The following is a 25,167-nucleotide window of genomic DNA, read 5'->3' as shown; positions in this document are numbered from 1 at the left end:
TCACATGCTTTGATCCCGTGTGTAAGATTCATAAGCTGTGAGAAATAATTCCCAACTTTATTTTTAATCATTTCATATTTGCTGATTCAGCTGGGGAAAATGTGTAAAATATGGGGCATCTGGTGTGAAGGTCATTATGGGAGGTACACATGGAGTTTGGAAAACGTGGATCCTGTCGTTGCAATGTAATTATTCGGTCTTGTAGGTCTTGTATTTCAGAGTTCCCAGGTAGATTTCTTTTGGACAGTTTCTTTTTTCAGTCTGAGTCCTAGACAACAGGGGCAGGTTTTCAGAAATATTCTGCATGTGCTGTAGTTTAGCATTTTTAACAGTCTTTGAAGTCCCTTGTGTATTTATTTCTCATTCTCTTCTACTTCACAATGCTCAAGAAATTAATTTTACATTTTACTCATGAACGTTATCTCTAACTTGGACTGCAAGGCATTTAATATGAAATTAGGGAAAGTTATCAAAAGCCATCTGCCTTTTGGATTTCATTGTTTTTTTCCTTTAGACTTCCGGAGAAGTGGGGATCATTGAAAGCATCTCTTTGAAAAACTTCATGTGCCATGCCTTGTTAGGACCCTTTACTTTTGGACCAAATGTTAACTTTGTCGTTGGAAATAATGGAAGTAAGTCCACTTATTCCTATTCCTGACAGAAATGTGTGTTGACTTCTTTTCCAGAATTATTCGATAATGCGTCTTTATTTGATGATTATATGCTTGTGATTTGTCAGTATATATAATGATAATTTTTGCTAACATTCCTTCACATGACATGACCTTTAACATGAGTTTTATGTGCAGTAATTTCATGTTAAATGATTCATTATTCCTTTCAGCCATGTTTTAAATGAGCATTGTTTATAAGTAAACAGAATGTAAACAATGGATGTCCACATACAGTGTTGTGAAAAGGTTAAACCATAAAATGTTTAACATATTTAGATATATATGGTCTTCACCTATTCCTCAGCAAGTCCTAATAGCAGATAAAACTAACCCCATGTGACAAATAACATACAAAAGTCTACTTTGTCATTATTAAAAAAAAAACAGCCAGAATTTAATATCTCTGTGTGAAAAACAGAGATAAGTGCACTCTTAGTTCTGCCATTTCAGTTAGGAGTATGTAGAGTCAGGTGCATCAAAATGTGCAAATGATTAGTTGATCATGAGGATGAGATTCTACCTGTATATAAAATTAGAAACTTTGTTTAAACTTTACGTTTGGCCTAAAGCCTTCAGGTTTGTGGTAACACATTATGCCCAGATCAAAATAAATCTGTAACTGCCTTGTTGCTGCTTATCAGTCTGGGGAAAGTTACAAAGCCATTTCAAAACAATATGAATTTCACAGTAAGAAAGATAATCTACAAATGGAGAAAATTCAAAACCACTGTTATGCTACTCAGGAGTGGCCATCCTACCTAATTCTCACCATGATGTTCCTAGTCTCAAAGAACCCTTAGGTTACATCCAGCGATCTGCAGGCTTCTCTCATGCTACGGAAAATGTCAGAGTTTGTGAGTCCACCATCAGGAAACGAATGAAAAAGAGAAGCTTTCTTGTAAGGATAGCAAGGAATAAACCCCTGCTCTCCAAGGAGAGCACTGCTTCGTGCCTTAAGTTTGCAAAATGTCACTTCAATGAAAAATAAGACTTCTAGAACAATATGCTTTGGACAGATGAGTTAAAAGTGGAGTTGTTTGGCCACAATGCAAAACTTCATGTTTGGCGAAAGCCTTTGACCAGAAGAACCTCATTCCAGCCATCAACACGGTGGTGGGAGGGGGATGGTTTGGGCCTGTTTTGATGCCTCAGGACCTGGACATCTTGCTATCATTGAGTCTAATATGAATTCCCCACTATATCAGAGTATCTAGAGGGAAACGTGAGACCATCGGTCTAATAGCTAAAGCTAATGCTGAACTGAAAGTGGATCATGCAACAGGACAATAATTTAAAACACACAAGCAATGCAGTGATAGAATGGCTAATAAAAAATGAAATACAGGATTTTGGAATAGCCATGTCTAAGTCCTAAAAGATGGTGGCACTCAAAGAGACATACGCGCAAGAAAGCCCTCAAACATCACAGAGGTGAAGCAGTTCTGTAAGGAAGAGCCAGAATTCCTCCCAGGCAGTGTGAGAGACTGATGAGCTTTTACAGGAAACGTGTAATTCAAGTTATTGCTTCTAAAAGGGGTGCCACGAGTTACTGAAACAAGGTGTTTACTTACTATTTCATACAGAGGTATTGAATGCTGGCTCATTTTTAAATTAAATGAAGGAGTTGAATACGTGAGTGTTAAATTAGGCTAATTTTGTCACTTGAAGAATGCACCACAGTCAAAACATTGTGTTTCTTTTCTTCTCTTTTCAGCATGGAATAAGCCTTTACTTGTTCCTTTGTAATTTTATCTGCTGTTGGGACTTTGTGAGGACTCAGTGAAAACCAAATGTTTAAACGCATAAAGCCATAATCTTTTGGGAGTGTGCTTATTTTTTCAAGACAAAACCAAAACATTAACATAGTACACTTTGTAAACAAATATGTTGGAAGTGTACATCATTTTTTTCTTTTTATTATTTTATTATGGTTAATAATAGGGTTAGGGTTATTTTATTTTATTATTGTTTTGTTGGGTAATCATATATAGAAAAATAATGTGTCTTCTTTTTTGGATTTCAGGTGGTAAGAGTGCTGTTCTCACAGCACTGATTGTTGGCCTTGGTGGTAAGGCAGTGGCTACAAACAGGGGATCATCTTTGAAAGGATTTGTGAAAGATGGAGAAAGGTAAGAGGTGGGGCAATGTGTAATAAGGCTGAAATACATGCAATACTGTCAACAGATTCTTGCAGTAACACAAACTGATATATTTAACTATATATTTTAACTGATATCATTAACAAATAGCAGCAGTAGCAGCTTCTGTTAATGAGGCAGTCACTTTTTAAATTAAAATGGGTGGGTCTCTTTAAATTTATCTACCATTTATGTCAGCAATGTCAGTACTGCTCCATTTTGTATCTAGATCAATGTACAGTATGAGCTGCAGTACATATTCAGAATTATAGGGCAAAGCTGATCTTATTTAGATATGTAATCAGAGCTCTTTATGTTTTTGCATGTATAGTTCTGCAGATGTCTCAATAACTTTACGCAACAGAGGACCAGATGCTTACAAGCCTGTGGTATATGGGGAGTCCATCATTGTTGAACAAAGGATTTCGAGTGATGGTGTCAGATCTTACAAATTAAAAAACAAAATGGGTAATTTCTTATTCTTTGTTTTAAATAAACCTGTTTTTATTCCCTACCGTACTAGTCATTCAGTTTTGCAACACATAGGTCAAATGTTCACTCTCTCAAAGAGTTAGTAACAGCAAGGCTACTTTTTTTAACTCAAAATGCTGATCAGACATTTCCTTGACACAGGTGTGTAGTGAGAGAGAGGGTAATTCCTGCCTCACACCATTCAGTGCTGTAGGATAAGCAATTTTAATGCTTCCTCACTGGGCTTCAGATGTTTTTATATTCCTTTATCATTAAGCATTGAGCTCCAAAATTCAATATAGGAGCAAATGACATAGGATTAATATAGACGAAGGGATCTATGTACTATACTAAGCTGTACTACTGTATGTAGACCTGTATTGTATTGCATTATTTACCAAGAAAGTAACTATAGAGTGGGATTCTGGTATTTATTTAGAGCTCTTCAATCTCTAAGTTTGTATTGACTTTTTTGCAGTAGGTTCTAGATTGTTGCTAATTTTAATATAATGACTAGTGGTAATCATGGTGTTATTGACAATTTTGGTGTTTTAATCTGGTGTGTACTCCACTTACATAGATATGTTATAGCAGTACGTATAGAATTCTGAAAAAACAATGTTTATGAGTCAGCGAACATTTGAATTAAAGGAAACACTAGCCAAAGACCAAAATCAAGTTGTTAAATCTTTGTGCAGAAAGAGTAATAGAAAAAGTAAGTGATAAACGTGTTTCAGACTTGACACTTTATTTTGCATTCTAGTTATCTTTTTTCAGAACTGTTGGAAAAGTTTTGTTGTTTCTTAAAAGGTCAGTTAATGTCAACGAAAAAGGAGGAGCTCATTTCCATTCTGGATCACTTCAACATCCAGGTGTGTGCATTGATTTACTCAGAAATATTTAAGAACTGGAGGGATGCTTGTCTTGTCTCATCACCAGCCTTGAGATCTTCTGTGTCGGCGGCTGTAAAATTGTTCATCGGCGTTGTCATGAATAAGGCAAAGGACTTTTATTGATATCGGGGAAAAAGAAATACAACTTCAAATACTTGTGCTTGATAGTTCATTTTCCCATTTTGTCCAGGTTGATAACCCTGTGTCGATTTTAACCCAAGAAATGAGTAAGCACTTCCTACATTCGAAAGGGGAAGGAGATAAATACAAGGTAAGGCAGTCTGCATCTAGAACTTAAATCAGAAACTGATGAGAAAGAAGAAGATCTATAATAAAAAAATTAAAGGCTCTTTAGATGTTCTACTAGTGTAAACGTACTTGTTAAGTACTTGTCAGTTTATTTTTCATTTAGCTATATTTTCATTTTTTGTCAATGAATTATGTGGTACCTCAGGGCTGTGACATTGATAACGCACACACTTCTCAATGAGGGGTGTAATGTTGTTTGCTGACAGGTTAAATGTTATATTGATGCATCTTGTGATAACCACAATGTACAGTAAAACATAATTATAATATGGAACTTAAACCTTTGGGGCTTGTTTTGTTTTTGTATAACAAAAGTAAGTAGTTCTTATTTCTCATATAATGTAGGAATGATTACTTTGATGACTCAGAAACGTTTTCATCGTGAAACAACAGTATTTGCAGAAAATGGGCCTTCCTGTGAAGTCCTGAGATGTCTCTCTGCACCTGTGTTGAAACCAGTTGTTAGTAATATGAGCCAGTGATTACCGATTCTACACTCTAATGTCTTTTGACGTTTCATTGCTGTCCAGTCAGATTCATAGTCTTTTTTACTCGTGGGAATTTCAAGTCCTGATAGGCAGTAAAGAGTTGAAGTGCCCTTGACAGGAGCAGCCTTCAACTGTTGCTGTTTGGCCACTTATATGCTGTTTTAATCATATATTCTATTTTATAAGTTATCCTGCAAATAATAGTTATTGTTTAGAACAATTATTGTTCTGTTGCATACAGTATACTGTATATGGTTGAGTAGTTTTTTAATAAGTTGCTTTTGTCATGCTGGCTGCTAATGTAAGTAATCTTAGGTTACTTTCACTGATACTTGCCTTTATTTGGCCTCTTGAGTTAATTATTTGTTATATATTTTCCTTCAGTTTTTCATGAAAGCCACTCAGCTGGAGCAGATGAAAGAAGATTACAGTTACATTATGAAGACGAGGACTGTCACACTTAGTAAAATTGAAAAACACGAAGAGGTAACTTTCATAGTTGCTTACAATCTTATTAATTGTAATCTGAAGCAGATACAATCTATAAATAGTAAAAAGAGAACTGTAAATTACTCTTTTATATACAGTACATAATAAACTCAAAGTCCTGAATCCTAAGAATATGTAAGTTGTGTCAGTGAGGCACAGGTACTAGCAGAGTACTCTGAATCCCCAGGTATCTTCATTTAAAGGAAGAGGGAAAGTTTTATTCCATGCTGAAAGGAAACAATATTCTCTTTATTTTAAGATTTTAGATTTTTTACACAAATATATTTCAGGTTTGAAATGGGAACTCTTAAGTACTGCTGCTTCCTTTCTGTAATTATTATATTATCCCTTTTCCATCAGTATACACATACAGAGCCGCCTGTTCTCTTTTCCACTGGCTGCTGCAATGCACGTACAGTTAGAAGTACTCAATAAATTTAAGACATCTTGTACTGAAGATCTTCTCTATATAAACATGAACTTTGAATTCACAAATTCTATTTTTGCCTTTTTCATACCTCGAGTTAATGTACAAGTAAACATAAACAAAACTGCCACTAGACCTGCATTGCATAGAAAACTACAAGAATTTATAAGGAATGGAAAATTTCAGGAAGTTAAAGATATTTAACCCGTGCTGATGAAGTTTAATATTAAACTTTAACCTGGTCTAATTCTAATGTAACAAAACGAATGTTTAATATAGTGTGCTTAAAATGGATATTGAAAGCTTTTTTTTTCTCCAATTTATTATAGAGCCTAGAGGAGTTAAAACGCCAGTATTTGGAAAAAGAAGATAAATACAAGGGTCTGGCTTCTCTAGATGAGATGCTTGCCAAACTGGAAGAACTGAAGCATCAGATGGCCTGGGCATTGGTAAAACATATTATCCTTCTGTTCTTATTTTCAGCATTGATATCTTCAGTCCTGCTGCGTACTTCCAGACCAGATAAATATGAACATCGAGTACTGGTATATACCAAATTACAAAGTAGAATGAACATTCTGTCCTTTAATCAAGGACTCACACATAGATTCCCTTCAAAATCACAGAAAATATGAAGATGAGCACAGATCAAATAATATTTTTTTCTGAATAGAATGTACCGTAGTCAAAATGAAAAACAAATCTAGCAAAAGAAGTATTGGGTATTAGCGTCTGGACAGCCTGTTAAAAATCTGCCACTTTCTGCAGATGGCATTGGTGAGCTGGTGACAGAGGTGCTCTATTAGAGATGAGAAGCCTGCCTGTGACGTCACCTCAACATTGCTTTGTTATGGTCACGGCATTGTGAGACATTGGCCAAATAATAATTGTACCATTCTTTAAAAGTAAGCCGGTGACCAGCAAGCCTTGACTGGACAGAACAGATATTTCTAGTCGATGCTTTTCACTGGCAAACTGAGAATCCAGTCCCTCCATCAAGGGGTGAGAATCCAGCAGGTTGACGTCCCAGCAGTACACTCCTGTGTGTATCGCAAGTGATCACATTAGAACAGACAAGCTGTGAAATGATCTTAAATGCTGAGTACACCCGTATGTTACGAGATTCACCTAATTTGGTTTTCAGAAAAATATTCAAGGACTCTACGTAACTGAATGGAGAATCCAGCTTAGTGTGTTCCAACAGGGTTTGCACTGTTATTTGTTGTTGTTATACGTTGCTGTAGGTTTCCCTCCTTAAATGAGCACTCAAGGCTTTAGTTTTAAAGGATTGATTCAAACAGTTTGAAAATACTTTATTTGACTTTGTCTAGTCTTATGATTATATTACCTTGACTGGGTCTTTAAAAAAAAGACATATTACATTCTACTGTATGTAATTCTTTGCAACTTTGGTTAAATTGCTAAATAATTTAAAATCTATTAATGGGCTTTTAGAATTTTTGTGTTCAACTCTCCCATTTCCAATTGGGATTTGTTTTTGTGTTGGGTTATTCAGTGAACAAATGCACATTAATGGATATGTAATAAATAGGTGTAACACTACTTCTATTCACAATGTCATCTTTTATATTTTATTATTCATATTAGTCGTAGTCATAGTTGTTTGCAAAACAGGTAGTACCATAAATGAATTCAAAGTTTTTAAACATGTTGTAACATACTTATCAATAATTTAGCTATTACCAATTGAATTAGCTTTAGAAGTTCTTTGTTCTGATTATCTTTTGAGGTCATGAACAAAAATATTGGATGGTAGCAGGTTCTTTATGGCTGCCCTTAAGCTACGTCTTTTTCTCAGGAAATGTTTTTCAAATCAGATTTTGTCAGGAAAGGTTTATGTACTAATGTTATTATTTTGTGCTTGAGTATAAGTTATCTTTAAAAATACTTTGTTGTGTTTGTTATGAGCATGGTGTACAGATTGCAGATAAGATATCACAAAGTTAGTTTGGTGACTAACTGGAATCAAAATGACATTGAATTGTATTTCTTGAATTCATATTTTTTTCAATACAGTTTCAGTCAAGCTAGGGTAAGTGAGCAGATTCCTAGTTTAATAATAATTGTTTATAGGGTAAGCGAAAGTCCTAACTTCCTGTAATTGTAGTTCAAGTAGTTAGATGCGTTCAAGTAGTTCAAGTAGTTAATTGTAGTTGAAGTAGTCAGCATGCATAGAGTGCAAAAGAACAAGTAAATCAAGTTTGCCATGCTGAAAGGAGAAGGAAAGAGGCACAGTGTTTCGGCTGTGGAGTTTTCTTCAGGTGTCAATCACCAATCATTATTCCTTTTTTTTTCACAAATTCATCACATCTCTGATGTGTTATTTGCTGTTGCTTTATTAAGCATGGAGGGTTCATTGTCAGGTTTTTAGTTTAATTAGAATTACACACTTTCTCTAAGTCCTGAAGAAGGCTCCACAGTGGAAATGTTTCTTTTCTTCTCTTTTCAGAATGGAATAAACCTTTACTTGTTCCTGTAATTGTGGCTTATACAGATGCTCGTTTGTCGATAATATTTCCCAATTATAGAGTTTATTAATTGCAGTTTTAAAAACTATATTTTCATGTTCATTTAATATTTTGCTTGATTCCAATAGGTCGCTGAAATTGAGAAGGAATTGCAGCCGATCAAGGACAGAATTTCCCATGAAGAAAAGGCCACAGTGAAGTTTGATCAGAAAGTGGAAGAGTGGAAGGTTAACTTTTTTGATTGAGTAATTGTGGTTAATTATCTTTAGTTTACACAGTTTTTTAGAAGTAGTAAATAGAATAAATTATATTTATGTTTTATTTGAGGATCTAAGTGTCTGTGGAATTTAGGGTAATGATATTGTAGCATTCATTGATTTTGAATATACTGTAGGCCTCATTCTGTTTGAAATGTTGCCACCAAGAATCTGCCATGTCTTACTTTGTACTTGCTCTGCAATTGGTTTGTAGGTTTTGTTTTTACAGAGGCCTTGATTTCTTTCTTACTGGAGAGGGAATTACAGCAGGGAATATTTAACACAGGAATGCATAAACCAAGTATTCAGATGATTGTGTTACACAGGTTGTCTTGCCTTTGTATTCTATTAACAAGTCAGTTCTGAAACATTGTGCACATTGTGTAGGCAGATCCTTTGAAGCAGTTTGTTTTTTTCCCTAGGAAAAGGTGGATCAAGCTGAGAAGAAATATAAAGAGATCCATGGTCAGCTGGAGAACATCACTGAGAGGGTCCGCGTTCTGGATCCACAGTGTTCAGCTCTGAAGAGTGAAGCACAGGCACGGAGCAAAGCGTGCAAAGAAGCTGAGGTGAGTTTGAAAAGACTTAAAGCCACAAAGAGGAACTGACACTCATATAGATAAAGTCACCCTCCCCACCCTTCGATTGTCCCGGTCAATTGTACCTGATGTTTTTGTAATGTTTACAGCCATCCATCCATCCATCCATCCATTTTCTAATCGCTTTATCCAAACGACTGTAAGGGAGCCAGGGTTTATCCTGGCAAGCAATGGACACTGTCCATCTCAGGGCTAACACATACATAAACACTCTCACTCCAAGGCCAATTCATTATGTCTTCGGACTGTGGGAAGAAACTGGAGCACCCAGTGGAAACCCACATGAGCACAAGGAGAAACAAAGCAGGAAATGGACCAGGGACCCAGTGCAATTCTAACCACTGCGCAGCTATGTTGCCTGGATGTTTACAGCCATTTTGTGTTTCTGTTCATTTCACTGCAAGTTGTTTTAACAGTTGCTCCTACTTTGGAAATGGTACTACGGTACTGATGTACTAAATGAGTATTTCAAATAGCTACTAAAGAAAAAAATCAACTACCTCCTTCAGGCAGTAGAATGATAAAGTTCTCCATTAAATAGTTTTAACGTAGGAGAGGCAGACATGTTTTGGGAACCAGAAGCACTGAAGATGAATAAATCTCCATGGTCAGAAGGAATCCTATGAATTGTATATATGGAAACAAGAAAGGTTGCTTAGGCATTTGTACAGCAATTGCTAATGTGCTGACCTTCCATAAAATGGGTGATAATATTGAACCAAGTGATTATAGACAATTCTGACCATTACTTACAAGGTTATGTAAACAACTTTCAAAACCAATCTAGGGGATCAGCTTTATAGAAATAGGACTTAAGGGGAGCATGGATTTAGAAAATGCATGTCATTCTTAACTAACTTGTTATGAGGTTTTTGTGCAAGCAACAATCAAACACAGAGTATATAGTGTATTTAGATTTTTTGGAAGGCTTTGGATGAAGTTCTTCAAAAAGGATTGATTCTTAAATTATAGGCGGTAGTCATCTGGGGACGTGTGTGATAGAAAATGTGTGTTAATTGAATATGGAGAGTACAATAAGAGGTGAATTCTCAGATTGGGCAGATTACTTTTAATGTGGACAGGTGCAGGAGATTGCATGCAGGTAGCTAAAACATAAATTGTAAATACAAAGTGGGAATTACTGATCTTGTAGAGGCTACTTAAGACAAAGACTAAAGTGTTAATATTGATATATTATTAACATCTTCTAGACAGTTCAGGGAAGCAGTACAAATACAAAAAATATTAAGATGTATAGTTTGAAGGGTAGAATTGTCGCCAATGGGTGCTATGTTTAAATGGTAAAAAACAATAGTAAGACCTTGTTTTTTTGTCACCAAATTACAAAAAAACGAATTTGCTGGTCTGGAATCGGCTCACTGAAAATCCTCCGATGCCTTCTGGATTTTAAGAAAATGTTCCACACCGACAGGTTAAATAAACTGAATATTTGTAGTCTATTCAAAATCATTTAGAACATTGGCAAAATCAACCTAGTGGAATTTCTAGGAATAAATCGTGAAACGCCAACTGGAGGGCAAAGTGGAAACAATGGTGCATGTAAAACTGAGAACAAGAGGTACATCTTTATACGAACAGTTGTGGAACTTCGGAACAAGCTACCCAGACATATTATTGAAGCTTATACCCTGGTTTCTATATAAAGAAATGGCTGGATCAGATCCCTTAGTCAAATAGCTACTAACTCTTGAGTAAGTCTGATGGGCCGAACGGCCTCCTCAATAATGTGTTTTCTATGGTCCTCTTATTTTATTTCTCAGAATTAGAACAAAATGAGCTATGCTTCTTGTTTTAACATTGAGTAAATGTGTGATTTGTTTGAGCTTCATCATGGGCTGATTCCCATATTCTAATGCCTGTATTCTTATCCGATTCCTTTATCAGGCTGCATATCATCGCTGTAAGACTAACTTGAAGCACTTGGAGAAGGACAAAGAGCAGCTGACAAAGCACATTGAGGAGCTGAAGTACAGGTATTTCCACACTTGTCATTCATTATCTTCTGGTCTGGAGACATTGAATTAAATTTAACTTTGATAAGTAAAAAAGGTGATCCAATCTGTGACTAAGAACGTCCAGTACACATATTGCATTCAGAGCTGCTAGAAGATACATGAAAGAAATCATCCATGTGGGGAAGCAAGAAAAGCAAATACAGTGCTTGGGCATATACAGTGCCATCCAAAAGTACTGGGACAGCAAAGTCAAAACGTATAAATGTTCGATTTTTCACTCTTCTCTCCTGGTGAATTCCTTGGTTGCCTGGGCCCTATGTTTTGGGTCAGTTAGGTCAGGAGAGTTTTAGAACTTTGATCAACAAATGAGACCAAGATAATCCTTAACCAGGGTGATGGAAAGCTTATAGTGTGGATAATGAAAAGCTCAAAGTTGCAGACGATATTTACTTAAGTGAGTACTGAATTTGATCTCAACATAGTAGGAGCGTGCGAAAATGTTATTTACCTGCAACCTGTTCAATAAAATGTCGTCTCTCAATAGCGCAAGTCAGTCCACTGAGGTGGACCGGCGGGAAAGACTGGAGAGAATTGCCACTCTTGAGGACCAGCTAACGTCTTTAGGCCAGCAAGACGATACTTTAGGCCAGCAGCTGGACCAGTTTCGACAGGTGGTTACGAAGTACAAAGAAGAGCTTGCGAAGATGAGGTGTGTCAGTCAGCGTGGCGGTGTGCCTGCTGTCACACAATAGCATCTGGCATAATGGTTACCTTTATCCCGTGTTCCTCCATGCTCATTTTACATTTCATTCACTTGTCTTAGTCGCGAAGAGAGAGATCTTCAAGCGTTGACGAATGCCAAAAGGAGGGAACTGAGTGCTGTGGAGGCCAGCAGAACGGATAAAATTAAGAGATTTGGGGAATATATGCCTGCTCTTTTAAAAGACATTGATGAAGCAAACAGGAGAGGAGTATTTAAAAAGAAACCTGTGGGACCTATTGGTAAAGTCCCATAATTTTTTATGTGTTTCTGAATGTTTTCTTTTTCCCTACTCTAAATACTTTAGTATAGTGGAAGACATAAAGGCCTTGTATAGCACATCTTTTTTATAGTTACATCAGTGCTCTGTTTTGTGCATATTTCTTTCTCTCAAGTGCCTTCAGCCTAATTGTACGTCAGTTGTTAGTCTACTATTATTAAATCATGGTATGATGTAAAAAATGAAATCATTTTTTTCTTTGTTTAATCAGCAGCCACCATTTTTGGTTTCTTTATTGAATAGTCCATGCACAGTATAGTGGATTTTGAAATATGTTTTTCAGGATTCTGCATACGGCTTAAATACCCTGACCTTGCATTAGCTGTAGAGAGCTGTCTGAAGGGACTTATGATGGCCTTTTGTTGTGACAACTACAATGATGAGAAGACGCTGCAGACAATTATGTCTCGGTACTACAATCATGGGAGAAGACCACAGATTATTGTGAGCGCATTTTCAAACACAGAGTACAACACAAGACATAGGTATGATTTGATTTTTGTTATGTTTATTTAATGATTTGATTTTTTTAAATAATGTTAGAACACTGCTTCTTGTGTTGTTTTCAAACATCCTTGTGATGTGATGTTCTTTGTGACCTTAGAAGTCACCTTCTGTCCATTTCATGTTTAAAATGTTTTTTTAGTAATGTCCTTCTTCATAAATGAGCAAGGAATTTTATTTTTCTTGAAAGTAATGCACCTAACACTGTAGAGCTTCTTAGTGTCTTAGTTTTAATTTGAAATGACTGAATGTGGTCTTGCTCAGAATTCAACGGCAGTTGCTCAGTTTGCCAAGTTTTAATCACATTCAGAAAATATTGGGAATGTGAAGTTATACAATTCTTACGTTCTGCCATGTCCTTTTGAAAGAATTAGGATCAGTGATATTTAGCTCTTTATTTTGATACGCTTCCAGTTTGGTCCAGTTGCAAACCCGACCCTGTTACCTGCAAACCGAGTTTATGTTTTCGGAATAATGCACTTGTCCGAGCCTTTCTCCCTTCCACACAGTGCATAGTCCTCAGTCCACTGTGTCTTACTGCCTGTCCTGTGCTTGCAAGCGCCTGAAATATCAGCTGAAGTCATTTGTCCAGCTAACTGATGATACCCTGGCTATACTAAAGCTCACTCATTCTTCGTGCTACAGCTGAGTAGTAACAGAATTGAAAACCACACCTTTACTGATTGAGTCATTCAGGGAGCCACAATGTGACCCATTAAACAAAACTCTTATCTTCTGTGCAGGACTGCTTTTAGAGATCATGAATGCATTTTATTGACCCAAGGAGGGGTGAACATGACTGTTATACTTTTGTGAAAATGTCACTTCTTTAACATTTGAAGTTGGCTAAAACTGATTGGAACTTACCGTTTATATCAGAAATTTACATCAACATTTTAAAGATGTTTGGGTCAGATGAATCAGAATAAATTCTCAGAATTCCTTACATTCAATGTAATTCGAATGACTCATAGAATGATCAGCGTTATTTTTGCCAATGCAACTCTGAAACTTGTTAATAAGCAAAATACTGGAGTGTAAATTTTACAGTGTTCAATTTAATGAAAAAAACTTTGCAGGTGGTTGATACTTTTTTTCTTCAAGAAATAGTTCTTAATCAGATGTCTGGGGGAATTTCTATCAGACAGTATATATGATCAACAGTTTTTAATTAGAGCCGTGTGAAACTAGAATGGTGTTATGGCCATGTAGCGCTGGGGTCCTGGGTCAGTTCCTGGAGTGCTAAACATACGCTGTTAGCTTAATTAGCTTCTGTAAAAACTGGGCCTGGTATGAGTGTGTCAATGTCTGTTTGTCTCCTGTGATAGACTGGCGTTGGACAGGCTCAAGGCCACCGTGTCCCTGAATTGGATAAGTGGTCATTGAAAGTGACATGTAAAACTAACATTAGGCTTTTCTTTTTAGGGCTGTGAATCACCCAGAATTCCCATCGGTTCTTCAGGCTTTGGAAATAGAGGATCCAGTCATAACAAATTGTCTTATAGACATGAGAGGGATAGAGACAGTCCTCCTGATTAAAGTATGTCTTTTCTTTTAACTATGCATTATCGTCACAAATGTTTTTGCAACCCTTTCCTTCTGAAATGCTGCAATTCAAGGGAAGGTCTTTAACATTGAAACTTAAAAATGCACTTGTGGTCTTTCTTCTGTATTTGAATCGCGTAAACAAGAATACTCTTTTTGTAGTAGAAGAAAAAGGCGGCGATTCTTCTTAGAAAAGGCGCCATTCAAAGCGTTTAAGGGTTAATGACAAAATTCCTTTTTTTGTGAGGTGTTTTGCCTGCACAGATTTTCGTAGTTAAAATTTGAGCACCAGCTGGTTGAGCCATGCGTGTCTTACTGAGCTCATTCTCAGGCAGCAGGCATTTCCCCAGAGTTGATGTTGCATCATAAGGCTTTGGTGTCCTGTGGCTAATAAAGTGTCTTGAGCGTGAACCAGGAGAGCTTGAACATTCGGGCTCAGTCTGCACTCTGGGCGACCGTCTTTAGTCGTTGAGCCATTTCAGATGCCTTGCTTGTTACTTTAATGCCTTAGTATGGACTTCACCTCAAACCAAAATGATAAGTTTATTAATCCTTTCAAAGCAGTGCGGGCTGCTCTCCAATTTTACTGTTAAACACAAATGATGATATTGTGTTGTTAGAACAACAAAGACGCCCGTCAGGTGATGCAGTGTGGAAGTCCCCCAAGGAACTGCCGTGAAGCTTTTACCCAGGATGGAGACCAGGTCTACACCAACCGCTACTATTCCAACGAGCACAAGAGGGCGCAGTACTTGAGTGGAGATTTAGAGGAAGAAATCAGGTTCGTATGGAATTGACCAAATTTACTGCAGTCCGACTCATTTTTGTATAGGCCTTCTACACAATTTATAGTAGGAAGTTGCGATTTAACCCTGATCTCATTTAAGAGCTAATCAGCATTTAGCTTGTTGTGTTTTCACGTAACTAGTAACATGGTACAAGCAGATGATCTTCACTCTCAGTTCTGAATGCTGATTGTAATCTTATACATCTTACTGATATCACCATTATGTTTTGGATTTTTTATGCATTTGGTTTTTAAACTTGACCAGCTATGTAGATATTGTTAATAATTTTGTTTTTCTCTGTATGGGTAGATTAAAAGTTTTTCATGAAGTATTTGGTATTCAGATTAATAATAATTAATATTAATAATCTTAGTGTGGAATTAACACTTCTTCCACAGGCATCGGAGAGCAGAAATAGAAAATCAGGTGGCACACATCGCAAGGTTCAAACAGCAGATACGTACTATAGAGGAGGAGATCCGTCGCAATGAGAATCTGCATCGAAAAACACTGGAAAATCAGAAAAACACAAAGGTGATTCATTTTGTGTACTACTCATGATCTCTGGTTGATATTTTAACTGCAATTATTTTTATAGGATCAGAATGATTTTTGAACTATATTTTATAAAACGTCACATCACTTTCACTACATCACAGCTTATCCAATTCAGGGACAAGGTGGGCAGCATTGGACACCATTCCATCATAGAACACGGATACAAACACGCACACACTCACACCAGGGCCAGTTTTTACAGAAGCCATTAACCTACTAGCAAATCTTTGTACAGTACACTTATACCTCAGTATCCGAAACTAATTTGTTCCTTAAAATCTGTTTGGAAGGCGAGAGAATGTAAATCGAAAATAAAAATTCCATTATTTCTTATGGGGAAAATTCCACCCCATTCCGAACTGAAGACACGGTCACTCAAAAACCACCCTGAACATATAATACCATACTGACTATTATAGCAAGCTTAGTGAACAACACAGTTCTACTCAAATAAGCCAACTATAGCTTTAAAATAATGGCAAGATATCATATTAACATTTTTCATTCTTTCGTAATAAATCGCTATCCGAGCGATCGGCTAGAACGATGTGCATACTATTGATGACTATTATGCTCAAAATAATATTTTTCTCTTCCTTAGGGCCCATAATGAACAGCAATTACAAAACAAACACAAAAAAACACTTTGAAAATGAGAGCACAAGCTTTCGCTATGATCGTAAACAAAGGACTGCTACCTCACAGTGTCCTTAACAGTAATGCTTTGCGCCCACGCAGAAACAAACCGCTGTTCAGTGGCGCTGAATTCAAATGTTCGCGGAAAGTTCTAGGCCAGAGTTGGTCATTTACGAACTTCAAAGTTTAAATAAGGGAAATTTTGTTCTTATAATGCACTAAAAGGTACAAATTCTTCACGTCAGGGTTAGCGAAAATTCGTATACCGAACGTTCTTAAACCGGTATGAGTGTACTGTGGGAGAAAACCAGAGCATTTATAAAATGTGTACATTTTAAAATACAAATGTTGTGGATTAAAAGGGCTGCTTTGTTATAAAGAAAGCTTTACAGAAAAATGCACAATATTAAAGATGTCCAGATATATTATGTTGAAAAAGGAAGAAAGAAAACACAACGTTTCGGCCGTGGAGCCTTCTTCAGGCGTGAGCACCTGAAGAAGGCTCCAGAGCCGAAACGTTGTGTTTTCTTTCTTCCTTTTTCAGCATGGAATAAACCTATTACTTGTTCCTTTGCAGCCTATAATAAATCTCTATAATAGATCTCTAATAGACTGATTTCTGCTGATTGATTCTTAAATAAAATTTTCAGTGTGCATATTGTCAAAAGGTCACCAGTGCTTAGGGACATAAAAAAACTGTTTTTCTAAAAGCCATAAACAGTTTGTTGATGTTTTTGTTTTATTATGTTCATCCTTCATGCTTTAGTCTTCTTTCCTATACAGGAAAAAGCTAGAAAAATAAAACTGGAAATTACTGATCTACAAAACACTGAGGAACCCCAGTCAGAAGACATAAGTGCACTTGTAAGCTTAATGTTTGTATTTTAGTGTCTTTGAAATGAGTAGAAATAGAGTTTAATATTGCAATTCATAATAGTAATACAATTATTTATATATTAAAATGTAATATAATTGTTTGTTAGCCTTGTTCAGGTGGTAACATGTAAGCTACAATGCTAAAGTAAGGCTGGGAACTGCTTGCAAAAAAAAGAATGTTGACTATCAGGGCAACATTCTTTTTTTTAATTCAAGTTGAACGATACTTTCAGTTTTATCCACTTTATCTATGGTGTTACATTTTGTCTACAGTTAACATTTACAGTTAATTAGTAAGATTCAGAGCAAAAAAATAAAACCTTTACAGTGTACTTTTGAAATGTATGTTGATGGTTTTTGTTGCGATTTTAGCATTGCAATCCTTTGCTGGGTAAGTAATGCAGTGGCGTTTTTTTTGTAATGAAAATATAACTCATTGTTTGGCACAGGAAGAGGAGTCTCAGGACATCAGCAACAAACTGGAAACTGCTTTAAAAGAATCCGAGGATGCCCGAATGAAGATGCATGAGCTCAAAAAAGCTTTAGATGAAGCTGAACTGAATTATAGAAAGCACAGGGAAGACATAAATAACATAAGAGAAGAAGCAGATCCAATCAAGGTAACTTCATGATTGTAATTGTTTTTAGATGCTGTAACCTTGTATGAAATGGTTGTTACTGAACTCCAGTGTATTGTCTTATTAGTGAATTCAAAAACTTGGAAGGGTATGAAGCTTGTAGTTGAAAATAGGTATTTAGGTATACCTAGCTTTTTTGGGTACTTGTAGTTCTAGGCAGTCTGCTTCAAAAATACCATCGGGTCGTTTGTTGAGAATACCCTCCAATTTTTATATAAAAAAATGTATTTTCAAGGCTTTAAGGACAAACCTGCCTTTACGGAGAAAATAGAAATGTGTGTATTCACCTCCGTAAATTAAGCACAATTAGTAACGCGCGGGAAAATACGGATTTTAACAGCAGATGCCATCATCTCCCATGTGCTGGAAAAAGAGCTGGGGGTACGAATCGCCAGGGTGAATAATAGCCCCCCCACAACAGGCTTGTGTAATGGTAAGAAGGCAGTAGGCCATGAAATAGTCCTTTTTTCATCCTGCTGTTCACTTATTTTTACTGTTGGCTACGTCTCATTCCTGCTGCAATTAGAGTGAGTGGCCAAGATGAGGGGGGCAGTGTTTGTCTCACATTGCCTTGTAATGGTTTTCTGATAGAAACAACATAAGACTTTGATTTCCAGAATGTTTAACAAATTGATAAATGTTACAGTTGTAAAATTGTTAAAATTGTAAATGTAACAGTTACTGGAAATTATATTAGATTTCAAAACTCAAAAACACTTCACTTCATTTTGCAATTTCTCATAGAAACATCCAGAATTAATTATCCATTGAGGCTTAGCCACAAAGACCAGGTTCCACCACAAAAGGTTTCTGAAAACATTCCATGTGTAGTGCGTTTCGCCCAACAGTTCCGACTCCTTGCAACTCATAACTGGCAACCCACTGAAGCTAAGCAGGTGTGAGCCTGGTCAGTACCTGGATGGGAGACCTCCTGGGAAAAACTAAGGTTGCTGCTGGAAGAGGTGTTAGTGGGGCCAGCAGGGGGCCAGCAGGGGGCGCTCACCCTGCGGTCCATGTGGGTCCTAATGCCCCAGTATAGTGACGGGGATATAAGTGTAAGCTATTATTATTATTATTATTATTATTATTATTATTATTATTATTATTATTATTATTATTATTATTATTATTATTATTATTATTATTTAAACAACCTGAGACATTCGTACACGCTCGGTCTACAATTATAATCTACAACAGTCCTTTGTTTCTGAGAACAGTATCTGCAGTGGGTCATCGTGTGGATTCAAATGCATTAGTATAAATCCTGAAGTCCGAGTTGTTGGGCTGAATGGAGCTCATGTACTGTATATATGATCATAAAGCAGGATCTACTGCCTTTTACAGAAGCTATTAATTCCTCAAGATAGAGGATGGGGTAGTTGCTCCTTTCTTTGGGTACCAGGAAGTAGGTAGAGAGATAAACGGCGGAGCGGAGCAGTGGCTCTGTGGCTAAGGATCTGCGCCTGTGGATGGAAGGTTGCCGGGTCAAATCCCGTGGCTGGCAGAGGAATCCAGGGGTGCTGTACAATGGCTGACCCTGCGCTCTGTCCCCAACCTTCTCTCCCTGTCTGTGTGCCTGTGTGTCTCATGGAGAGCAAGCTGGGGTATGTGAAAAGATGAATTCCTAATGCGAGAAATGTTATATGGCCAATAAAGTGATCTTATCTTATCTAAATGTAGTCTAGTGGTGACAGGGTTGCTGAACCCAGGTGGCTTTCAGAACACAAAATAGTGTCCTAGAGCAGTGGACAGCTGTGATTCTTACAGCGTGACTTTGACATCTGGTCAGGACGGTGAAGCCTTGTCTCAGTTGGCAATAACAGCTCTATCCCTTGTAACCTATTTTTCTGGCACCTTTAGATGCACATCCTTCTACCAGAGGAGCCTTTTCAGGTACCCATTTTGTTTCTCAGTGAAATTTTGTGAACTTTTTCTTACAAGGACGTCTTGTGTTTCAACAGGAGGAACTTAGCAAAACTGATCAGGAAGTGGAAAGAAGTAAGCACCACAAAAAGCATTACGAAGAAAAAAGAAAGGCACATTTAAGTGGAATTCAAAGACTGAAGGCAGACCTGGAGACAAAAGAAAAGCAATTGCAGGTATGTTTTAACATCAGCCAGCCTAGTGCAAATTGCTAAAACAAGATTCTTATTGAGATATTTGCTGTATAAAACTTGAAAACTATAGAATTTAGAATGAGAAAAATGGGAAATATTTTCATTTTTATTGCAACTGAAACTCATATCAAACCATTCTGTCTGCTATACTTAAAATTAGACTTTGTATATTCTTATAAACACAGGAAGGAACTTTAAACAGGATTGCTTATAACAAGAATTTTTAGCTTTCTGTAAACACTTCTGTCCTTCTTGTAGTTTTGAAAAGGCAGGAATAGAGAGGTTATATATAAATTTGAATATTTAAATGTATTTATCATGTCAAATGTCTCTACAGGAATCAGTTGCTCAAGCCAAAAAGATCTGTACTGAACCTGTTGAAGTTAGGAGGACAGCAAAAAGCCTCGACAGCGAGATTAATCGCCTGCGGCAGAAAATTAGTACGCAGCAGGATCAGCAAGGGGACCGAGAAGAAATTGTTAGGTAAAACAGTGCAGAGTTTTTTTTGGATCGCAGCCCATGAAAAGATAGTCATCTTGTTCTACCGGATTGTGGCATGAGAACAGTGCATCTCCTTCATATCTCTGACACAAAATGTGTGCAAGTGGAAAATATGTCTTGCAGGGTGTGGTGTACAAAAAATATCTTGTTTCTCTGTAATCTTCGCAAGAAGAAAACACCCAGAGAGCAGAAATACTCGTTAGTGACAAACACCATAGCTGAGGGGTATATTACTGAACATTAATTGTGAGCAAATTCAAACGTGTCAGAGTTAAGCTGCATTTACAGTGACAAAAAGTCTTGCTCTTTTTTTTCCCCCCACTAGTTATTTTCATTGTCCTTGCCAATTTGGAATAGCCAATTGTGTGTTTTTCATGTCTCAGTTTGCGCACACTTTGAGGGAGTGTCAACAGTCTTCTCCTACCTTCCCTCCTTCTGTCTTTTAAAGGGGAACTGCAGTGGTGTTTTTTATATTTTGGGGTTAGAAAGAATCATCATAGATGAGTGCATTTCAAACCACAATAAAAGTACAATGTACACAGTAACTTGTAAAACCGCCAATTTACATCACAAAATAGATTAAGCTTCCAGGTCAGCGCAGCACCAAGTTTTGCCATTCAGAACGAGGCAGAACGGTGACTTGTGCGACCCTATGACATTGTAAACAAGCAGGCTTGTGAATACATCTCTTTTATTCCAATAGAAATATTGCATTCGATTTTAGTCTCATACTACGTTTTATACTACTTACTTATTAACTCTGGCTTGCAGATTATGTTGGATCATTTCTGCTGTGAAATGTCTGCTGCACAACCTGTGCTTATTTGCTGGTAAATCACATTGCATTAGTCATTACAGTGACTAGCGAGCAGAAAGGGTCACTTCTCATCTCAATTCTTGGGAACCCGAAGGCGAGTTTGCGACAACGTGGCGACTTACAGTACTTTCACAAACTTTAAGATTTTGTGCTTCATTCTCGATTTATCAAATTGTTCTGTAATGTCACTGAATTTATTTTGTTACTGAGATTTAATATTAGGTCTGAGAAATTGGGACTGCAGGTCGCCTTTATCATTAATCGCTAGCTGTTCAGAGCTGAGTGGAAGACAGGCCCAACTTGCCTGCAAGCCCCTGGGTCGCTGTGTTGCCGAGAGAGCCCTGGCTGACCAGTCCCACCCTGCCCTAGGTGATGCTCAGCCAGTTTTGCTCTCCCTCTTAGGGAATCGTGATTGCAGACAGCTGGTGTCATTAGGCCTGAGCCTGTGATCCTAGAGCTCAGCCTGTGCTTGGGAGAGCTACTCTATCCAAAAGGCCCCAGAACATGTTAAGCTGAGATGGAAGTAATTACTAAATATGCAATTTGTGCCTTTGCTACTTTGTAAAAAAATCTGTAGAAGTGAATTGTATTCATGGCTGGTGCTTACTAAAAAACATTTTTTTATTCTTCTGGTTCTGTGTGCGTATTTCCTGTTTTGCAGGCAGTACCGTGAGGCATTAGAAAAGTACAGAAACATCTCTTTGCAGATGAAGAACCTGAGAAAGTTCATTGTTCTGCTGGGCAAGATAATGAATGATCGACACAAAGCGTACTCGGATATGAGAATGTAGGTGACTTGTGATTCGGTCTAGTCTGTAGATCTGAGTCTTGCTTCCTTCATTGGGTTGATAAAAAAACATGTAATTCATCGTGGTGTACCTAATGCTTTTCTTCAGTACCTGCCACCCTGACGTTAATTATAATGTATAATGCTGTTGTATTTTTCAAAATATGCATTATAATTGGAAATCACAAATGTTTATTCCATTTAGAAGTCTGAAAATTCTAAATTCTGATTTTGATCAATATAAAATGGCAACACAGTGAAGTTTTACTTTTTTTCTTGTTGGTATTAATGAGACTTTTACATATGTTTTATAGAGTGGACAGGTTAGCCAAAAGGTTTTCTGAGCTTTGTTTTGTGTGTCAGGTAGATCAGTGCCAGGCATTTATACGTACTAAGCCAAATCAAAAATGATTGCAGTTGTACTGTTTTTCTTTTTTATGTCTCTGATACTAAATCTTCTGAACAACATAACACAACCTGTAAACATTTTTTTAATTTCTTGGAAGGTATCTTTCTTTGCGATGCAAGTACTACTTTGATTCTCTGCTGGCACAGCGAGGATACTCTGGGAAAATGACATTTGACCATAAAAATGGAGCTCTTTCAATTGCAGTAAGTGAAGCTTTTCATTGCATCTAGTATAGCTGAACAAGGCTTTTTCTTGTCTACAGTGACCTCGATTAAGATGTCTTGGACCCAGCATAACTTGTGTGGTCTTTTTCCTATTTGGCTATTGGCAGGTTCAACCAGGAGAGGGCGACAAAGCTGCTCTTAGTGATATGAGATCATTGTCTGGAGGGGAGCGGTCCTTCTCCACAGTCTGCTTCGTCTTGTCACTGTGGGCCATCGCAGAGAGCCCCTTCCGCTGCCTGGATGAGTTTGATGTGTACATGGTATGTTATTGTTTTTATCACTTGGTTTGGAGTTGCAGAGGGACGTTAAAGTAGTGGAAATCGTCAAAGGACATGGATTAAACAGAATACAGGATAATGACATCCCTTGCCCTGTCGTATAGTAGACTCTTAAACCTGTTCCTCATTTGCTTGTTAAAGCCCAGCCGATCTTTGCTGGTGGCTGCTGTAGTTCCCTATAGAGGTTAATTGGGTTGGCTTTGTCAGTAAGGTCCAGGAGTGTAGTGCACTTGTGTCATATTCATAGAATTACCTTTGAATGGGGGGAAAAAAGGGAGACTGAGGAAATAAGTTCATTGGAAGATTTTTCCTTTTTTAAAATACAGGATATGGTGAATCGAAGAATTTCCATGGACATGATGTTGAAAATTGCTGCAAGTCAGCGCTACCGGCAGTTCATTTTCCTGACCCCACAGAGCATGAGGTATAGCTCCAGTCTTGATATTTCTCTCTTCCCATTTAGTATTCAAAATTTTAGTTTTTTAAAAGAAAATGTTCAATTTCGCACAAAAGTGCTGTATACAAAAAACTAAATCTCTAAACTGAAGTGTGTCCTGCGTATATTTGCTATTTTATATAGTTTTCAGTAAAACCACTGCCAAACCTGGCGGACATGAAAAAGCAGCACAATAAACCTGTCTCCACACTGTATGGCTGTCATTTGAGTGAAAATATTTGGGGGTAGGATATGCAAGTTCTGAGTATAAAGACAAGTGTCAACAATTTCCTTTTAAAACTGTCAGTAAATTAGTTATACTAATGTAAAGGGAATAATGTTTTGTGGTGTTTTTTCTCATGTTTGGATCAACATTGACTTCATATTTTATTTGATATTTAAAGGCTATAACTAAACATGGAAATCCCTATATATATTGTACATAAAAGTTCAAGTGGGTAGGTGCGTCAGCATGCATAGGCTGCAAAGGAACAAGTAAAGGTTTATTCCATCCCTGAAAGAGAAGAAAAGAAACACATTTCGGCTTTGGAGCCTTCTTCTGGTGTCAGGTATTACACCTGACGGAGGCTCCACAGCCAAAATGATGTGTTTTTCTTCTCTTTTCAGCATGGAATAAATCTTTACTTGTTTCCTTGTATTGTATATACAATAGTTGTGTTTATATTATAGATCTGGATTTCCTTTATCGCTTATCATCTATGTACTGTCTTTCAGTTCTCTGCCAGTGAATAATTTGATTCGGATTCTTCGTCTCAATGACCCAGATCGTACACAGACCACATTGCCATTTGCGAGACGAAATCAGGAAGAGGAAGATGAAAAGTGAATATTTTTCAGCTAAAGGTCCTTCTTGGAACTGGCCTTGGGGTTTTAGAGTTAGAGCACAACCCGCACTGACATCCCTAACTGAAAATGTGCTGCGTGAAACTAATGAATCTACAGTATGTGTTGTACAAAGCAAAGAAACATATGGTGTATAAAATGTTTGATTGCTCAAAATATGTAAAATGTGTTCAGTTGAAAAACTAAAATGTATGAATATAAATAATGTATGTATTGCTTGTGTGCAGATGATGTTTCATCAGTAAAAGAGTTCTAATGGTAAGACATTGCTTCTCAATCCTGATCTGGTAGAGCATAGGATCTTCTGTATTTCATTCTACCTGAACTCTTTTAATTTGCCTTAATTACAAGTATTTCTAGTCTTTTAGTCAGAAAAATATTTGTGGTTTATAAATCCTGCAGTACTTTGGTCTTCCGCCCCCAAGAGTGAGGACAACTGCGTGTTCTCATGATTTATATACAGAAAGGCATTAGAAATGCATTACATGCTATATCAGTGCCTTTTCATTATAGTTTGTTAGGTGTATACATAAATGTTGCTGTTTAATAAATGAGCAGTAAAGCTCAGGTTTTAGACCTCATCACAGTGATGGGCAACCAGGCCACCAGGGCTGGAGTCCTGTAGCATCTATTGGTGCTTCACAATTAGCACCTGATTAGGACACTTAAGTCCACGTGAAAACGTTGGACATTGGACATTATCTAATTAGATCAATTAAGAAATCAAGTTCAGAGATTCAAGAAAAACTAGAGGATCTTGTTACCTGTGTATTAGACGCTTTTTAAAACATTAAAATTTTCAACACTTCAGTTGTGATTTTCATTTTTCTTACAGCTTGCATGCTCATGGATATTTTATGTTGAAACAGTATTTGTCAGCCAGCATCTTTGCACAGCTCAAGACCAAATTACGCATTGGTTTCCTAATATGTTTTG

General features: G+C 37.1%; 1 protein-coding gene across 4 annotated transcripts in view; it reads left to right on the top strand.

Moving 5' to 3' along the window:
• The window catches only part of LOC102694460 (structural maintenance of chromosomes protein 6), a 28,273-nt gene extending 3,232 nt beyond the window's left edge, over positions 1-25,041 (top strand). For all 4 annotated transcript variants that reach the window (XM_069197565.1, XM_069197570.1, XM_069197561.1 and 1 more), the window contains exons 3-27: positions 515-632; positions 2,698-2,803; positions 3,144-3,280; positions 4,094-4,155; positions 4,367-4,447; positions 5,358-5,459; positions 6,219-6,338; positions 8,507-8,605; positions 9,058-9,204; positions 11,140-11,228; positions 11,755-11,919; positions 12,034-12,212; positions 12,534-12,735; positions 14,180-14,294; positions 14,920-15,080; positions 15,486-15,621; positions 17,065-17,145; positions 17,607-17,777; positions 19,760-19,897; positions 20,253-20,398; positions 21,895-22,020; positions 22,527-22,632; positions 22,761-22,913; positions 23,258-23,355; positions 24,103-25,041. In XM_069197565.1, the coding sequence (XP_069053666.1) occupies positions 515-632; positions 2,698-2,803; positions 3,144-3,280; positions 4,094-4,155; positions 4,367-4,447; positions 5,358-5,459; positions 6,219-6,338; positions 8,507-8,605; positions 9,058-9,204; positions 11,140-11,228; positions 11,755-11,919; positions 12,034-12,212; positions 12,534-12,735; positions 14,180-14,294; positions 14,920-15,080; positions 15,486-15,621; positions 17,065-17,145; positions 17,607-17,777; positions 19,760-19,897; positions 20,253-20,398; positions 21,895-22,020; positions 22,527-22,632; positions 22,761-22,913; positions 23,258-23,355; positions 24,103-24,214 (3,150 nt within the window). In that variant the 3' untranslated portion in view covers positions 24,215-25,041. The remainder of the gene's footprint in view (positions 1-514; positions 633-2,697; positions 2,804-3,143; positions 3,281-4,093; positions 4,156-4,366; positions 4,448-5,357; positions 5,460-6,218; positions 6,339-8,506; positions 8,606-9,057; positions 9,205-11,139; positions 11,229-11,754; positions 11,920-12,033; positions 12,213-12,533; positions 12,736-14,179; positions 14,295-14,919; positions 15,081-15,485; positions 15,622-17,064; positions 17,146-17,606; positions 17,778-19,759; positions 19,898-20,252; positions 20,399-21,894; positions 22,021-22,526; positions 22,633-22,760; positions 22,914-23,257; positions 23,356-24,102) is intronic.
• The last annotated feature ends 126 nt before the right edge of the window (positions 25,042-25,167 follow it).

Source organism: Lepisosteus oculatus, chromosome 2, assembly GCF_040954835.1.
Source record: "Lepisosteus oculatus isolate fLepOcu1 chromosome 2, fLepOcu1.hap2, whole genome shotgun sequence".
Lineage (NCBI taxonomy): Eukaryota > Metazoa > Chordata > Actinopteri > Semionotiformes > Lepisosteidae > Lepisosteus > Lepisosteus oculatus.
Note: the sequence above shows the minus strand (reverse complement) of the source record. Positions and strands in the feature narration are given on the sequence as shown.